The sequence below is a fragment of the Solenopsis invicta genome, chromosome 5 (assembly GCF_016802725.1).
Source record: "Solenopsis invicta isolate M01_SB chromosome 5, UNIL_Sinv_3.0, whole genome shotgun sequence".
NCBI lineage: Eukaryota > Metazoa > Arthropoda > Insecta > Hymenoptera > Formicidae > Solenopsis > Solenopsis invicta.
The window spans coordinates 20,760,528-20,774,430 of NC_052668.1; the positions used below are offsets into that span (position 1 = coordinate 20,760,528).

At 37.7% G+C, this 13,903-nt stretch overlaps 1 protein-coding gene across 4 annotated transcripts in view; it reads right to left on the reverse strand.

Moving 5' to 3' along the window:
* Window positions 1–8,627, reverse strand: part of LOC105195115 (uncharacterized threonine-rich GPI-anchored glycoprotein PJ4664.02) — a 40,647-nt gene extending 32,020 nt beyond the window's left edge. The window contains exons 1-3 of one of the 4 annotated variants that reach the window (XM_039449892.1): window positions 7,598–8,627; window positions 1,410–1,829; window positions 78–557 (exon numbers count right to left, since the gene is read on the reverse strand). In XM_039449892.1, coding sequence (XP_039305826.1) covers window positions 78–557; window positions 1,410–1,829; window positions 7,598–7,600 — 903 coding nt within the window. In that variant the 5' untranslated portion in view covers window positions 7,601–8,627. Of the gene's footprint in view, window positions 1–68; window positions 558–1,409; window positions 1,830–7,597 lie in introns of all 4 variants that reach the window. The other 3 variants (XM_039449891.1, XM_039449893.1, XM_026133592.2) reach the window with 3 other exon arrangements.
* Between the last annotated feature and the right edge of the window lie 5,276 nt (window positions 8,628–13,903).

Sequence of the window (13,903 nt, forward strand, 5' to 3'; positions counted from 1 at the left end):
AGACCTTTGTAGCGTTAACTTTTAATTTGGATTTTTATAAATATTCTTAATTAATTTTTTTTTCTTACTGTGATTACAATTTGCTTTGATTTCGCGAATTCCGGCGAGCGGTCCTTCGGCGACTCCTTCGGACTCTCCTGATTCAGTCCGTTGACGTTTTTTGACTCACAATTCTCATACGAGCTGATTTTCGTCACGCACTGTAATCCGATTTGCGACACGGACGAACCATTCTGCACGCCATTTTGCAGTCCATTCTGCGATCCGTTCTGCGATTTCGAGTTGTCCCATAATTTCTTGATAGGACTGGGATTCGCCTCGCCGTCCGCGGAGCCTCGAAGCTGCCTCAGCTTTCTTGGTGGCACAGGCGGCGGTGCTGTGGGTAACTCCGGAGGCACTTTGTTCCTTTCTATTTTTCTCTCGGCGCTCACCACTTCCGGTCTAAGAGCACCGCGACATCTCACCATCAGCCTGATGACCAATTGCGACTCCTTCAATCTTCTCACGCAATCCAATCGGGTCATGTGTGTCACTGGTATACCATCGATCGAAAGTACCTGCGAGAGATGTAACGTGATTATCGAGTACGAGAAAGAGAGGGGCGGGGAAAAGCACGCCTGTGATAATTTGCAATGTAAACAAGCAACGGAGGTGAGAGGAAACCTCTCGTATAAGGATCATTAGGGAAGAAGTAGGTCTTGAAAATCATAGACGGCAAAGTGCACCGTGGGAGCCAAAGAGAGCGCACTTGCACCGTCTTACTTAGCAGCTGTCTTGCTTGTTCCACGAAATAGAAAAATTACACGCTGTACACATCGATATCTCCTAGCTGACGATTTTTATTTTATTGGCAAACACTCGGACAAATATAAAAGATGTTGAATACACATCGTTGTATTGAATTAAAATACACATGAAAGATTTCTTTTCTCTTTCTCTCTATCCCTCTTTCTCGTTCATTCAAGCTGCTGACATTACGCCACAGATGCAAACGTTGCGGTTCGATGCGTTCAAATAATTATGCGTCAGTCATTATACCGACATTGAAATACCAGTAGGAATCTACCGTTCAGCCATTGTGATCTTTATCCATTACAGAAGAAACCTGTCGGTTCCGTAATTGAAAGCGACGCGTATGATGCGCGAAAGATTTCACGTGCCGTTAAGATTGAATGAAATCATACATGTTCATGAATGTTACTTTCTTGAATTTATCACGTGCATTACAGCACAAGATATCATGTCAGCGAAAGCAGAAATGTTATTAGACCCGTGTTAACGCGCGGAAAACAAGATCACGAAAGCAATATCGTTGGCGTGCATCTAAGAGCTTTTCTCGAGAAAACAAATTTGAAATGAATCTTCAAGTACGCAGAATACCTGATGTTTTGGATTATCATTATCATTACCTCGTCTCCTTCACCTAAGGTGCCCCACGAACATTTCGCTCGGCTGGCTGGACTTTGCTCCGCGCAGCTCTGCACGAACAGTCTTCTAACTCTCTCGGCGGTCTTGTTGCCGCCTTCGAATTTCAGTCCAAAGCCCAAACGTTCCCCGGGCAATCTGAAAACCTCGACTTCCTCCTCGAGATGCCCGTCCATGCTCTTCGATGGATTCTTACTCGCCGCCGACGACGATTCCTCATCGTCCTTCTTTCTATTGCCAATCGACAGAACGGTCACGAAATTTTCCGACATCGGCTGGCTGCCAACGCTGACCACCGTCACGAAGTCTTCCGTTGTGCCCTTGGCGACATCCATTTTTTGGATTGATCTTAATTCATGGCAGGTTCGCTGATCTTTACGCTCCACTGGAATGCTGGCCACACCCTGCAAATAAATCAAATCATTGTCGACAATTCCGTGATACTTGGTGGCGTAATCGGTTCTTATTAGGGCGAAACCTGTTCGGTTTAGAGAATCGTAAAGAATTATTCATAATCATCGGAGCAGAAATTCTCAGTACAATTGATTGTTATTTACGGAAAGATATCATTTTCTGCTACAAACAAGCATTTACTTAATTTACTTTTTTTCTTTTAGTAAGTAACCGTTGCCTGACAAAGAATATTTGCTTGATAATTAGTCTTAAAATATACTCGTTACAAATTTTAAAAACTTATTATTATCATAAAACTAAAAAAATAATTTATACTTTTTCGAAGCTAATTAGAAAATTTTAATGAAGAAAAATTAGAATAATAATAAGTATGTTTTAACTTGAAGTACTGAAGTTCTTGAATTACTAGGATTCAGAAAATATTTTGATTAAATTTACGCTTCTGAATTGAATAATCTTTTTTCTTAGCACAAGAATAATGTTTTTCTGCGCGTAAGACTACAACAGAGTCTAGAATTGGAACGTTTGCCTGAGAAAATTTGTAATGTTTCTCGTCGTTGCCAGATGGTTATTTTCTAATCGTATCCATTTACTCAATGCAGAATCAATCAGTGAACAGACGCTAGCAGACGAACCGTGTCACATAGTACCGAGGATCGCGAACGATCATTAAGCGATCTTGGCTGCATACCAACGTAGTCGCGTGACCAACTTAATACGGAACTTTCATGTTCACGTCGTACCTGCTCGTTTTACCGATTATACTATTACATATAGATAGCAGCGGGACGAATTATAAACAAACAAGGCACGTGTCGATATAAATTACATTCCGACGCGAGACATTTGTATACTTGGCGATGCGCTAACTGTAATTTGTATTCTGTTATACTTGAAATTTGTTTCGTCACGATTGACCTCCGCTCAAGTGGAATTTTATTTCACCTTTTCTCGACGGCATGCGGCAAGTGATTCAAAAATTATATTTACGTTACAACGTTACACGATGATTGATGGTATTTATTTGAATTTCTCTCTTTTTCCTGTAGATTTTTATACAATTTAATCGCTGTAAAGTTTTATATTACTTTGAATATTAAAGGCATTAATCCTTGGAAGACTCGAAAGGCTTTCGATTGAATATTTTTTTTATCGCTTACTTTCATCGTACTGTTAGGTATCTCAAGCGTCGGCAAATTACAAAGATAAATTTCCCATGTCGCGCGGACTTTCCGCGACGTAGCTAGCTCCCCGGTTGTCATAAACATTCTTTGGAACTGTGGAGGCTTCGCAAGTATCCCGGTTAATAAATCTTTCTTCTTATTTTTCTCTCGCGGGCAGGTGAACAACGCGCACCGCCTCCATCCGTTTTCACCCATCAGCATCTCGATAATTTAGCGATATGTATACCGTCCGTCGTCGTGAAAGTATGTCCGCTTCTATTCGAAGGCATCGTGCACAGCCCCCTCGTCCCCAGTATCACCTCTGATCTCGGCAGAATGTGAGAAGTAGAAAGTAGATTGACCCGGGGTCACTGTCGAGCAATCAGCTGATCGTGAAGGTTCCGCGACAACGATTGTCAAATGTATTCCAGATTCGATTCTCTTTTGCGCAGTATTCCTCTTATTATTATTTTAAACATGTATTACACATTTAAAAGTAATAAGTAAACAAAATATATTTAGCGGTGATATTTTCTATCTGGATAAAAAATTACTTCAATAAAAAAATAAATGTAAAAACGTGCTTTATTAAGAAATAAACATAAAACTATAAAAACAAAAATGTAATTAAGAGATAATACCAAAAATCTAAATTTTTTTTATATAAGTACTTTAAGTATTCAAAATGATTCATGTCAGATTTTTGTCATTGTATTTGAAAATAATGTAATTTTTAATAACAAAATTAAAGTAAATAAATTATGTTATTAAATAAAAATATATTATTCAATTTTCATGTCAATAATTTATTTAAAGTTTATGTTTTAAAACATTTCTAATTTTAATTTATTTTATAGAAACTATACGTAACGTGTAATACATCTTTAAAATATCGCAATATTTAATAGCGTGGATGTTGAACAAATAATTATCTATTACCGGTGAAGCGTGTTGCATATGGAATAACAGTATTTGCATTGAAATCTCAGATTCTCGTTAATTGATTATACGAGATTTACGAGGAATTTTCTACGTCAGTGATCAAACTAATTGAGTGCAATGATTTTCTATGTCGCATGCAACCTTAGAATTAATTTTCTTGTCGGAAGCGTGACTCGTTTTATTTTTGTGAAATATTTGTACATTGATCTTGCACCTGTAATACATGCAGCAATCGGGAAGAACCACTGCGTACATCAACGTACGTATATATTTCATGATTATTTTCTCATTAATTATTATACAGTAATCCATGAACAATTTTCAGAATTGGGTAATGACTAGTTAAAAAGTTCAAAGTTAAACTAACAAAGTTTATAAGTTAATAACTTTTAACTTAATTTAGTTAATTTTAGATGAATTAAAAAATTTTTAATTTTAATTTTTGACAAATAAAATAACAAATTTATTTGATAATTCTTATTGTAATTTTATTATTTAGAATAATCTAATTTTTAAAAATTACGACGTTTTAATTTAACATAAATAATGCTTTTAAAAATTAATTTCTAATTTAATTGAATCTTAACATAATTTTTAACGTAATTAAATTAATTTTATAAGCCACTGATTTTAACTTAATTTAGTTAAAAAAAATATTAACTTATTCAACGTTGAAAATTTTTTGTTATATTAAATACATGCGCTAAATAAGATGAATATTTGCTCGATATTTTTACTTCATGCAAATGGAATTGACGATGATTGTTAAATCGGTGTCGAAAATTGCAAGACAGATGAAGCATAAAAATTTCGTTGTGGGCAGAGTATAGGAAGATCCAGGGAGCCGTACAAGTGCGTGTAACGGAATTCGTAGCCGCAGGCCAATCAGCACATTCTCGATATGCTGTGTTGGTTCCCGGGCGAGCGTGGGCACCGAAACCTCGTAAAAATATCGCGAAGTTAAACCGCGATTCTCGAACACGGTACTCGACGACCGACAGGCTTCGCAGTTACGTTAATTAATCCTTTTCTCAAATCATCAATTCGTGCTTTCTTGACAACATGCTCTATAAGATAACGCTTCCTCTCATCGATACTTGGATAGTTTCGGTGAATTTCAAAAGAAGAATGAGTCGCGCTTTCCTCTCCTAATTAATACACATTCCATTCGTTTGCGTGGGAATGGGTTTGCATATAACTGTAACCGTTATGGCCACCCTGCAAGACTCGCATGATGGATCGAATGCACATAAAACCAGCTGTGATAGACGAGATTAATGTCGTACAAATTTGAACTCCGCTCGCGTGCAACGTCGTACTAATAGCGCGACCACCGCATCGCAGTAATAATGAACGGATAATTGAAGTAATTAGGCGCGAGGAAAGCCGAATGTTCTAATGGATACAAATTGTATGTCTATGAAGCCACTCGAAACTACCGGATTGCCATTAATGTTATTTTACAACTGTTACGCGCGGAAATGCCAGTGCCTCGACTAAATAGGACTGTGCGAGCCTTCGGAATTCCGCATTTTCCCAGCTATAAACGCGACGCCGCGCGCCGCAATGCGCCGCATTATGCAACAACTGCTGGCGCTCGCCGACACGCTTCGTGGATTTTGACAACGTGTTCCATTCATTATTTAAATCTCGTCGCGGCAGTTTCAGCTATTCTGGAAAAACGGTATTCAATCTTGACGACAAGGTGACTCACAACCACCAAGAAAAGTACAGTATGGTCGATTTATGTGTTACTATATCACGCGCGTGGGAAGATGCGTGTTTACGTGAGTCGACGAGTTTAATTACGAGAAAAAATGCACGATCGCTAGACGATCGAGCAATCCTTTGTCCATAAAGCATTTCGCACTGATTTTCGATAAGAAAAGATGAATATCTTCGACGATGGCATCGTCGCCACTTATCTTGTGAAAATATCTTTGGCGCAATAAAATTAATAATTTGGCACGCGAAATTATATTATTTTAAATATTTTCTTTTATGGTTATTATCCAGAAGAAATGGTAATTGCCTCTTGTCTCGGTGTTGAAACGCAACTTCCCCTGCACTTCGATCGGCAGATAATCACGTTCGGAGCATGCATAACAATTTTTCTTTTTGCAACATGCTCTTCCTGAAGCGTAGCATATGTATGTGCTACAACTTTCACGGTATTGAGAATAATTATTTATAAATAAGGGAATACTTCTCCGGTGGAAAATCACGAGAGCATCATTATATTTAACTTTGTGTTATTTTTATATTTAACTTATATTTAAACTAATTTCACGAGAGATATAACTTCTCAATTAATAAGAAATTTGAATCAAGAGATATTCTCGCTTTTTGTATCCATTTTTAGGAATTTTTTTTTTGAAAAAATATAAAAACTATTAACTATGAACTTGGTACATTTATTCTTTGATATTTTAATGTTTTTTACATTTTTTTCAAACATTAGAAAAGATTTTCAGTAATCTTAATTATTTGCTTTATAAATGCAGAAGGGCATGTAAAAAAGATACCTCTCTGTTGCTATTATTCAAGATGTAGAAATTATTAGAAAAAAAGAATTTAAAGGAATTCTTAATTTATACAAATGTAGTTCCCAAACTATAACAAAGTTAACAAATTGATTTTTATGAAAATAGCAAAAATTTAATTTTTTTTACTTTTTTCGAGGTTTTTTTTATGTGAAAAATCGAAAAGTTGGAATTTATATTTAATTATAGTTCAAATGAAAAAGAAAGGAATCTTGTCAATATCTTTTAAAAATTTTAAGTCAATTTTATTGAAATTAGATGAATTACACTGAAAAAATATTTATGTATTAGTAAAAAATTTTGCAAAATTTTTTACTTTTAGTCGTTCTATTTCTCAAGAATAAAATTATTATAAAATACTTATAAAATATAATAATAAAATTTTTGAATCAAAAGCGAGAATAATCCCTTAATTATTTATTTATCAGTTTGTTAAAAAAGTCGCTCTTTTTGAACATCATGAAGACGTCATTATATTTAATATTAATATTTATATTAAACTTATATTTGAAACTAGTACTTTTTACGAATACTTTTTAATTAATAAGAATACGAATTGAACATTGATTTATCAGTTTGATCAAAGAAGTCACTCTTTTTGTTTAACATTTTTTTAATTAATTTCAAGGTTGCTATTCTTCAAGGAAGTTTACACTCTGGTTAAAATTATTGAAAATATTTGTGAAATGCAGTTTTCTGTAACACACGTGCCGAAGCCATATAATGTGTGCGTACAGAATATTGTTAAATGGATTACACGAGTATTCGTTTGATACAGAATAGCATGCTACGTGTATCAGAATCTTGTATATTTGATAGAATATGAGATTTTAAAATTGTATGTGATCAAAACTGGTAAATGTCAAATTCCTCTGATGAACGTAAGAACGTGACATTAAAGTGACTCTTCAAAGAGTGTCTCTCTCTGGATTCTGCCTAGCTGTCGTTTTATATTTCACATATATCTGTTTTCGCAACTCTTTGCATTTGCTTCAAAGTGCAGTCAGCACCGCTAATAAATCGCATAAGGAGAACGAATGTCAAAAGCAGTATCCCTGAGATTACAACGTTTCTTCGCAATTTTCCAGATGGATATCACGCGGTACATACCATTCATGAGCATTGCTAAATCCCTTCGAACGTTGCCACGGTCCACGTAACACTCGTACAAGTCGATTTTGAATCCAAAATTGTTTAATCCTTCCGCTTGCACTCCCTGGTAGTTTAATAGAAGCGTTGTTCAATAAAATATTTGTACTGTAGGCGCGTGTTTGTATCGAAACGCGGATGTCCAATGGACGCGATAGACCGCTAACTCGCAGCGTCGAGCGTCGCACGTTGCAGCTGCCGATCGAGCGATGCACCGAAGTTAATCGGAGTCGGTTGGTGGTGGGTTCGAAGTGGAAACTCGGTACCGGTGAACGAACGTGTTCGTGCGGTGCTGCGTTGATACACGAAACGGAATCACGTGGCAAGAAGGCGCGAAAAATCGATGGTTCGACGTGCATTCGGGACACCGCACCGTGCCGGACTGATGAGCCGCTCTGGTATAGACTGACTTTCTTCCACGCCGCAGCCGCACCGCGAGTTGCCCCTTTGATTACGAACACCGTCCCTCTTTTTCTCTCGTTCGCTTCATGCACCTCGCTTCGTATACGTTCTCCTTCTCGTTCACTCTACTCGTCCATCACGTTCGCTCGCGTACATTCTCTTCTTTCGCTCTCGCTTCCTCTCGCATCCGCTCTTTCTCCCCGTTAGGTCGCCAGTCTCCTTTACACTGGCGCAGCGACCGTTCTTCCATCCTCTCGCTCCGGGTGTACCACTCCTTTACCTCAGCAATGTCGTCAACGTGCCGAAGCAATCTTACGAGAGATTCTACGTCTGGCGTCCTATATTATCTGCGAAAGATTTTTAACGAGGGGATTAAGCTTAAACAGTTATCGTTAGGAAGAAATTCTTTCCGGAACGCAACAACGTTCTATCCTTTTGCTGTCGTGATATCTTGAAACTACCGACCAGATGTCGCGTTGTAGGCCACGTGGGAATATTTTTCATTCGATACGTCTGCGTTCGTCTTTCTATCGCACGCAAATTTTAATCTAGCGGAAAAAGTAAAATGTACGACATTTAGATTGCATATCTTTTTTGTTGATAAGCTCTCGTGTGCTTCATCCTAGCCCCCCCCCCATATAATTTTCCTCGCTTGAGCAACGTCGACGACGGACAGCGCGCGGCTTCGATTCCACACGAGATTCCGCGGTGCACAACGTCCCATATTATTCGCAGACTTTCCATAACGATTAGCCAGGAGAAAAGTGCCGGCGGCGGCGAGCTCCTTCGGTACGCCTTCTCTCCATCGCCTGTATATTATACTTTCCTACTTCGTCATGGAATCGTCTTTCTCAGCCTGGACGTTATACCAGCGCTGACGGTTTCCTCGATGCAACTAATAAATCTCGACTCCCGCATGCATTTGGGCCGCATATGAGAACGTATGTAAATCTACTCTTCTCCAGTTTAATACCGAGTTCTTATCTTGGTGAAGTTCTCATTTACATACCGTCAAAGATTTCTTTGAACTCCTGGTAAATGGCAAAAATTACCCACTCCTTTCGGAAAATTGTAATAAGACTCGTGATATTAGATCGTAATTAGAAAATGATTTAAAGATGTTCTAGTTTTTTTATATACTTTGTTAGAAAAATTATTAATAATATTAAAAAAAATTAAAACATTTTTAATTATTTAAAAATTTATTTAAATTTATATAAAAAAATTATATGAAAAATTATTTTTCTTAATAATTTTTTTAAAATTTTTTGGTGTTAGGAGAGGATAACGGAGATGCGTGCAAGTATCAAAAAATAAGTAAATTAATTAGCATAGGAAAAACAATTTAGCGTGTAGTTTGAGAAATCTTTGTAAATTTACTTAAAAAAATGTTGAGCACTAAGAGCTGCTTTCGACCGGTGTTGATGTTTCTTGTTAGTTGAGTTTGTTGTTACACTTTCCGGTCATTAGGATTATTTGTATTGTAAATTTATTTAAAAAATTATAAAAATTTTGAAAGCAAATTGCGCATTGATGCATTGTAATCAATTATGCTTGTTATTTCATTTAACATTTAAATTTTGACTCACACTGTTTTTGGAAGAACCGGTTATAAGATAGAGATGCGGACAGTCGCTTCCGTGGCTATTCGATCACGAAGAGAGAGCTAACAGGAAAGGAAAGAACGCTACTCCAGTTACGTCAATACGTATTTGAGCGCGATATATCGTGGTAATCGCGCCATAAACGCCTCCGACATACCACACGGACCATCGCTCCGCGGGAAACGATAACAACTGGCTTTGATTCCCGTATATTTTTGCCGTGAATATAACGTATAGACTGCAACGAGTCGTTACGATAGTCTCGAGCAAAGTGCATTCTGTAAAAATACCGGCACGCACCTACATACATGCCTCGTTGGTGATTTCGTGCAGTCGAGCGTTTGAGCGAAAGTTGCGTTTCAGAGTTGCAACTGAAATGAATCGATGATATCGTATCGCGATGACGTGACATCCACAAGTCACGTGCGATGTGAGAGAATTAACACTATGAAAACAAAATTTATTCCGGTTACGTCAATAACGCGCTCTTCTCACCGATATACCTCGTGAGTAATATCGTCAGACATGTCGGACATGCCGTAACGTCTTGCTTCGCGAAACCGCAGAACCCGGGTAATAGAGAAGTAGAACGAGTGAATCTGTCAGACGCGCCGGGAGTCATTGAATGCCATCCTCTTTCCCACCGTCGGCGCACCGCCGATAATTTGCCGTGCTAAAAGTACTTTCGCTTGTAGGATCGTGCAAGCGCCACAAATATGCGGGCGTGAAGGCAGTACGCCGGAAATTTTCTGGTACAGCAAGGTGCACATGCGCCATATACAGATAAAACCAGATTTGAAAGAAAGAGGGAAACGCTGCGCGCAGAAAGATATCATTCTCGTGCCAAGAAACGTGCGATTACTCAATTTTTGCACGGAAACAACAATTTTGCTGAAATGCAGATTTGAAAATAATTATGTTGAACCATTTAAAAAATTTTATGTATTTACAATAACTTGCTTTCTAGAACATCAAAACTACAGCAAAATTATTACGCTTGGACGTCTTACAAAATTATTTTCATGTCCTAACATAAAATTATTTTCTGATCTGCATCTAGCAGAATTTTTAGATGCTGCAGTAAAATTGTCCTTTCTGTATAGTTTTCTTTTCTTAAATAACAGTTATCTTGATAAAGAATATTTTCTTAATATTTTAAAATTACACTCATTATTTATTTGAAACAAGTCAATTTACTTAAAATAAACTTTTGTGTACACACAGAAGAATACATAGTGTAAATTATTTAAATTAAATAAATATTACTTATTTTACAAATGTTTTATAAGTTTATATATCTGCAAATCTATCATAAATTCATCATAAGCGTCAACTTTATTAAAAATATTTTTTGAATTCTAGTAATTTAATACTTTAATTAAAAGAATATTAAGTTAAAATAAACATTTAATTTGTATATAGTAATGAGATTTTCTAAAATTTGTTTGAGTTTATTTTAAGACTATTATCAAGAAAATATTTCTTTGTTAAAGATAACCATTACTTGCTGAAATAAAAAAATAAGTTATCGCTTTTCTTAGCAGTACAATTGATATTTCTCTGTTTCTCTCTGGAATTGATATTTTAACTTATATTAAAGTAAAACGTTTGATGCAGTGATTTCTGCAAAGTTAAGACATATCTCGACAGATGATCGTCTACGCGTAGATATTCCGGATATCTTTTCTCAAATTGTGTAGCGAAACGATTTATGGGTGGACCGATCGTCGCGAGAGCCCAGAATGAGAGGAACCGAGGAGATTCCTGCCAGTCAACGATTCGTCGAACGAGGAGTAACGGCTGCAAGCCTTGTGGCACGTTTTAACGGTATATTTCCATCGCGCGAAGATCTGGGTTGCTGGAACGAGCGCCGTTGCAAACATGTACGTTTTGGTTTCTCGCGCCGACAATAAAATTACAGCCTAAGACGGCGTTTTTCCTTAGTTTCTATGCACCAAGCGTGAACAACTGAACACCATGCCTGCTAGAAAATCCTTTACGCCACTTTCTGTTTATGCAAACGATAAGAAAATATTTTAACGCTTAAATTAATAATATTCATATATCTTGTACGTATAGAAAGTATCTAACTATAAGTATTTGTTTTCACCTCTCCATTATTTCTTTCATTGAAAAATACGATTGAATACATTAAATTTTATTTTGAAATTGGAGGGTTTCCTACGAAAATCAAACAATCCAAAGAGTTAAATTTTCAAGAATATTTTTCACAAACTTCTCCTGAACTTGTACATTATATGAATATAGTAATTTTTTTCTGATCATATAATAAGTATACGAATAATGATTTATGCTTTAAAATAAATTTTTTTAGAAATTTGTTAAAAAAAATAAAAAAAATTTTTAAACTTGTTTGGTTTTTATAGGAAGCTCTTCCATTATTTTGATATATTATTTTGAATTAATTTAAAATGTAATGTATTGTTACGTTATAATAGAAGAGAAAAGGTGAAACTCATGATGCAACGGAAAAGACTGCTTTACAAATAAGGGACACGCTAATGAGCAGTCTCGCGACCGCAAAATCGTAACCGCGGCAACATGCGTTCACGCACGAGCGCGTGAAATCAACATAATAGAAAATCGGCGGCTTTGATCGGGCGGTGGTCGCGAGCGTATCAAATTCGGTCGTTTAACGGCAACGACCATGGTGATCGCGATTCGGCTGGGAAGCTATTCGACAGATCGGCGACGTCGTTCTCGTAACGAGGGACTCTGAACATACGTACGCGAAGGCAGTAATCGGCGCAGACAACGGTGCAACGAGGTCGCGTGCCAAGAATTTTGTCCGATAACTTTTCACGGACAGAAGTTCCTAAGAAGGTAGATTATTGTCGCGTGGCCGCGAAACGCCGGACAACGGAAAGAATTACAAGCGCCAAGTAAGCGGAGACTAGTTCGTCTACTTTTTGCTACATGTGATTCCAATCGGCCTTAGTATTATCCGTTACCCCAAGAGATGTGCCTCATCGGTATCTATGAAAAGAAGAATGTATGTCAAAAATTTCACGGCGAGATGAAGAAGAGTATTTACATCTTAATGGAGAGATCGCGAATCCCGCGGTCTTGGGATTTTTTTTGCACACGTACCAGACTCGAGCGAATGCCAGGTTTGCTGTGCTCGTTCCGCAGCGTGTAAGTTCCTCGCGGAAGAAACGCCAATGCAGAAATCACGGATTTCACCGCGAGTCCCTCGCGTGTGGTACATCTTTTCTCGCGCGTCTCGTGCATCGGGTAAAAGAAAGAGAGGTTTACGAAGACCTGGACTTTCGTGAAAGCGAATGTTTTTTTCGCGATGGCAACGGAAAGGAAGAAAGAGAGAGAAAGAGAGAGAGAGAGGGGTAAAAGGGACCAGTGATCGCCTCCGGCCTGTCGCTGGGAGGTAGATAGGTATGCGGCAGGTGACTTTACGCTCGCCCGCAGGTAGTCGACGATCCACGCGAAAGAGGACAACGCTCTCGGCGTGTCTGACCATTCCGAATCGTACCACTTTGAAAGACCTAGACGATAACATGCCGGTTAATAGGACGTTGTACTTGTTTTGTGCTTCTACCGTTTCCGTACATAACCGCGTTACATATTTGCGGAAGCGTGATTCTCGCGTCTCGACTTGTGTAACGCGCCGCGGCAAGCACATCCATCGCATGCGTTTAGACTAATTGTAATCACGCGTGATAATACTATCCTTTTGATTTTATTTAGACGTTTCTTCCCCCTTTGTTTTCCCTGAGATATGGGACCCGCGAGGTCGCGAAAGACCAGGAAAAGGGGGCAACGATCGCATACCGCTTCCTTAGAATCGTGCCACTTTGCGCGGCGGACGCGCCACATAATTACGATCGACGTCGATTAGCGGTTAATAGGCCGGCATCTTAATCGTTCGACTCGCGTGTAACTAGATCGCTAGCCTTAATTATTTATGTAACAGCAATGAAACGTAAAAGAAACGCTGGTAACGGTTTGATGCTGCATTAATAATATATACAGTATGTAATCAGCGATGGATAAGCAGAAATTATTATTCAACAACGAGTTGCGAGAGAAGTATTTGTTTTGCAACTGGAAACTAGAACTCGTAATAATATATAAAAGTTATAGAATGCTTATCAGAACTGTTCTACGAAAAATGCGTGTAATAACAAATTTTCTGTATAAACCATAATAATGATTGCGCGGAATATTTTTCATCACGATGGTTATATTTATGCACACTCGTTTGGTGCAAGGAAAGTTTTATAAT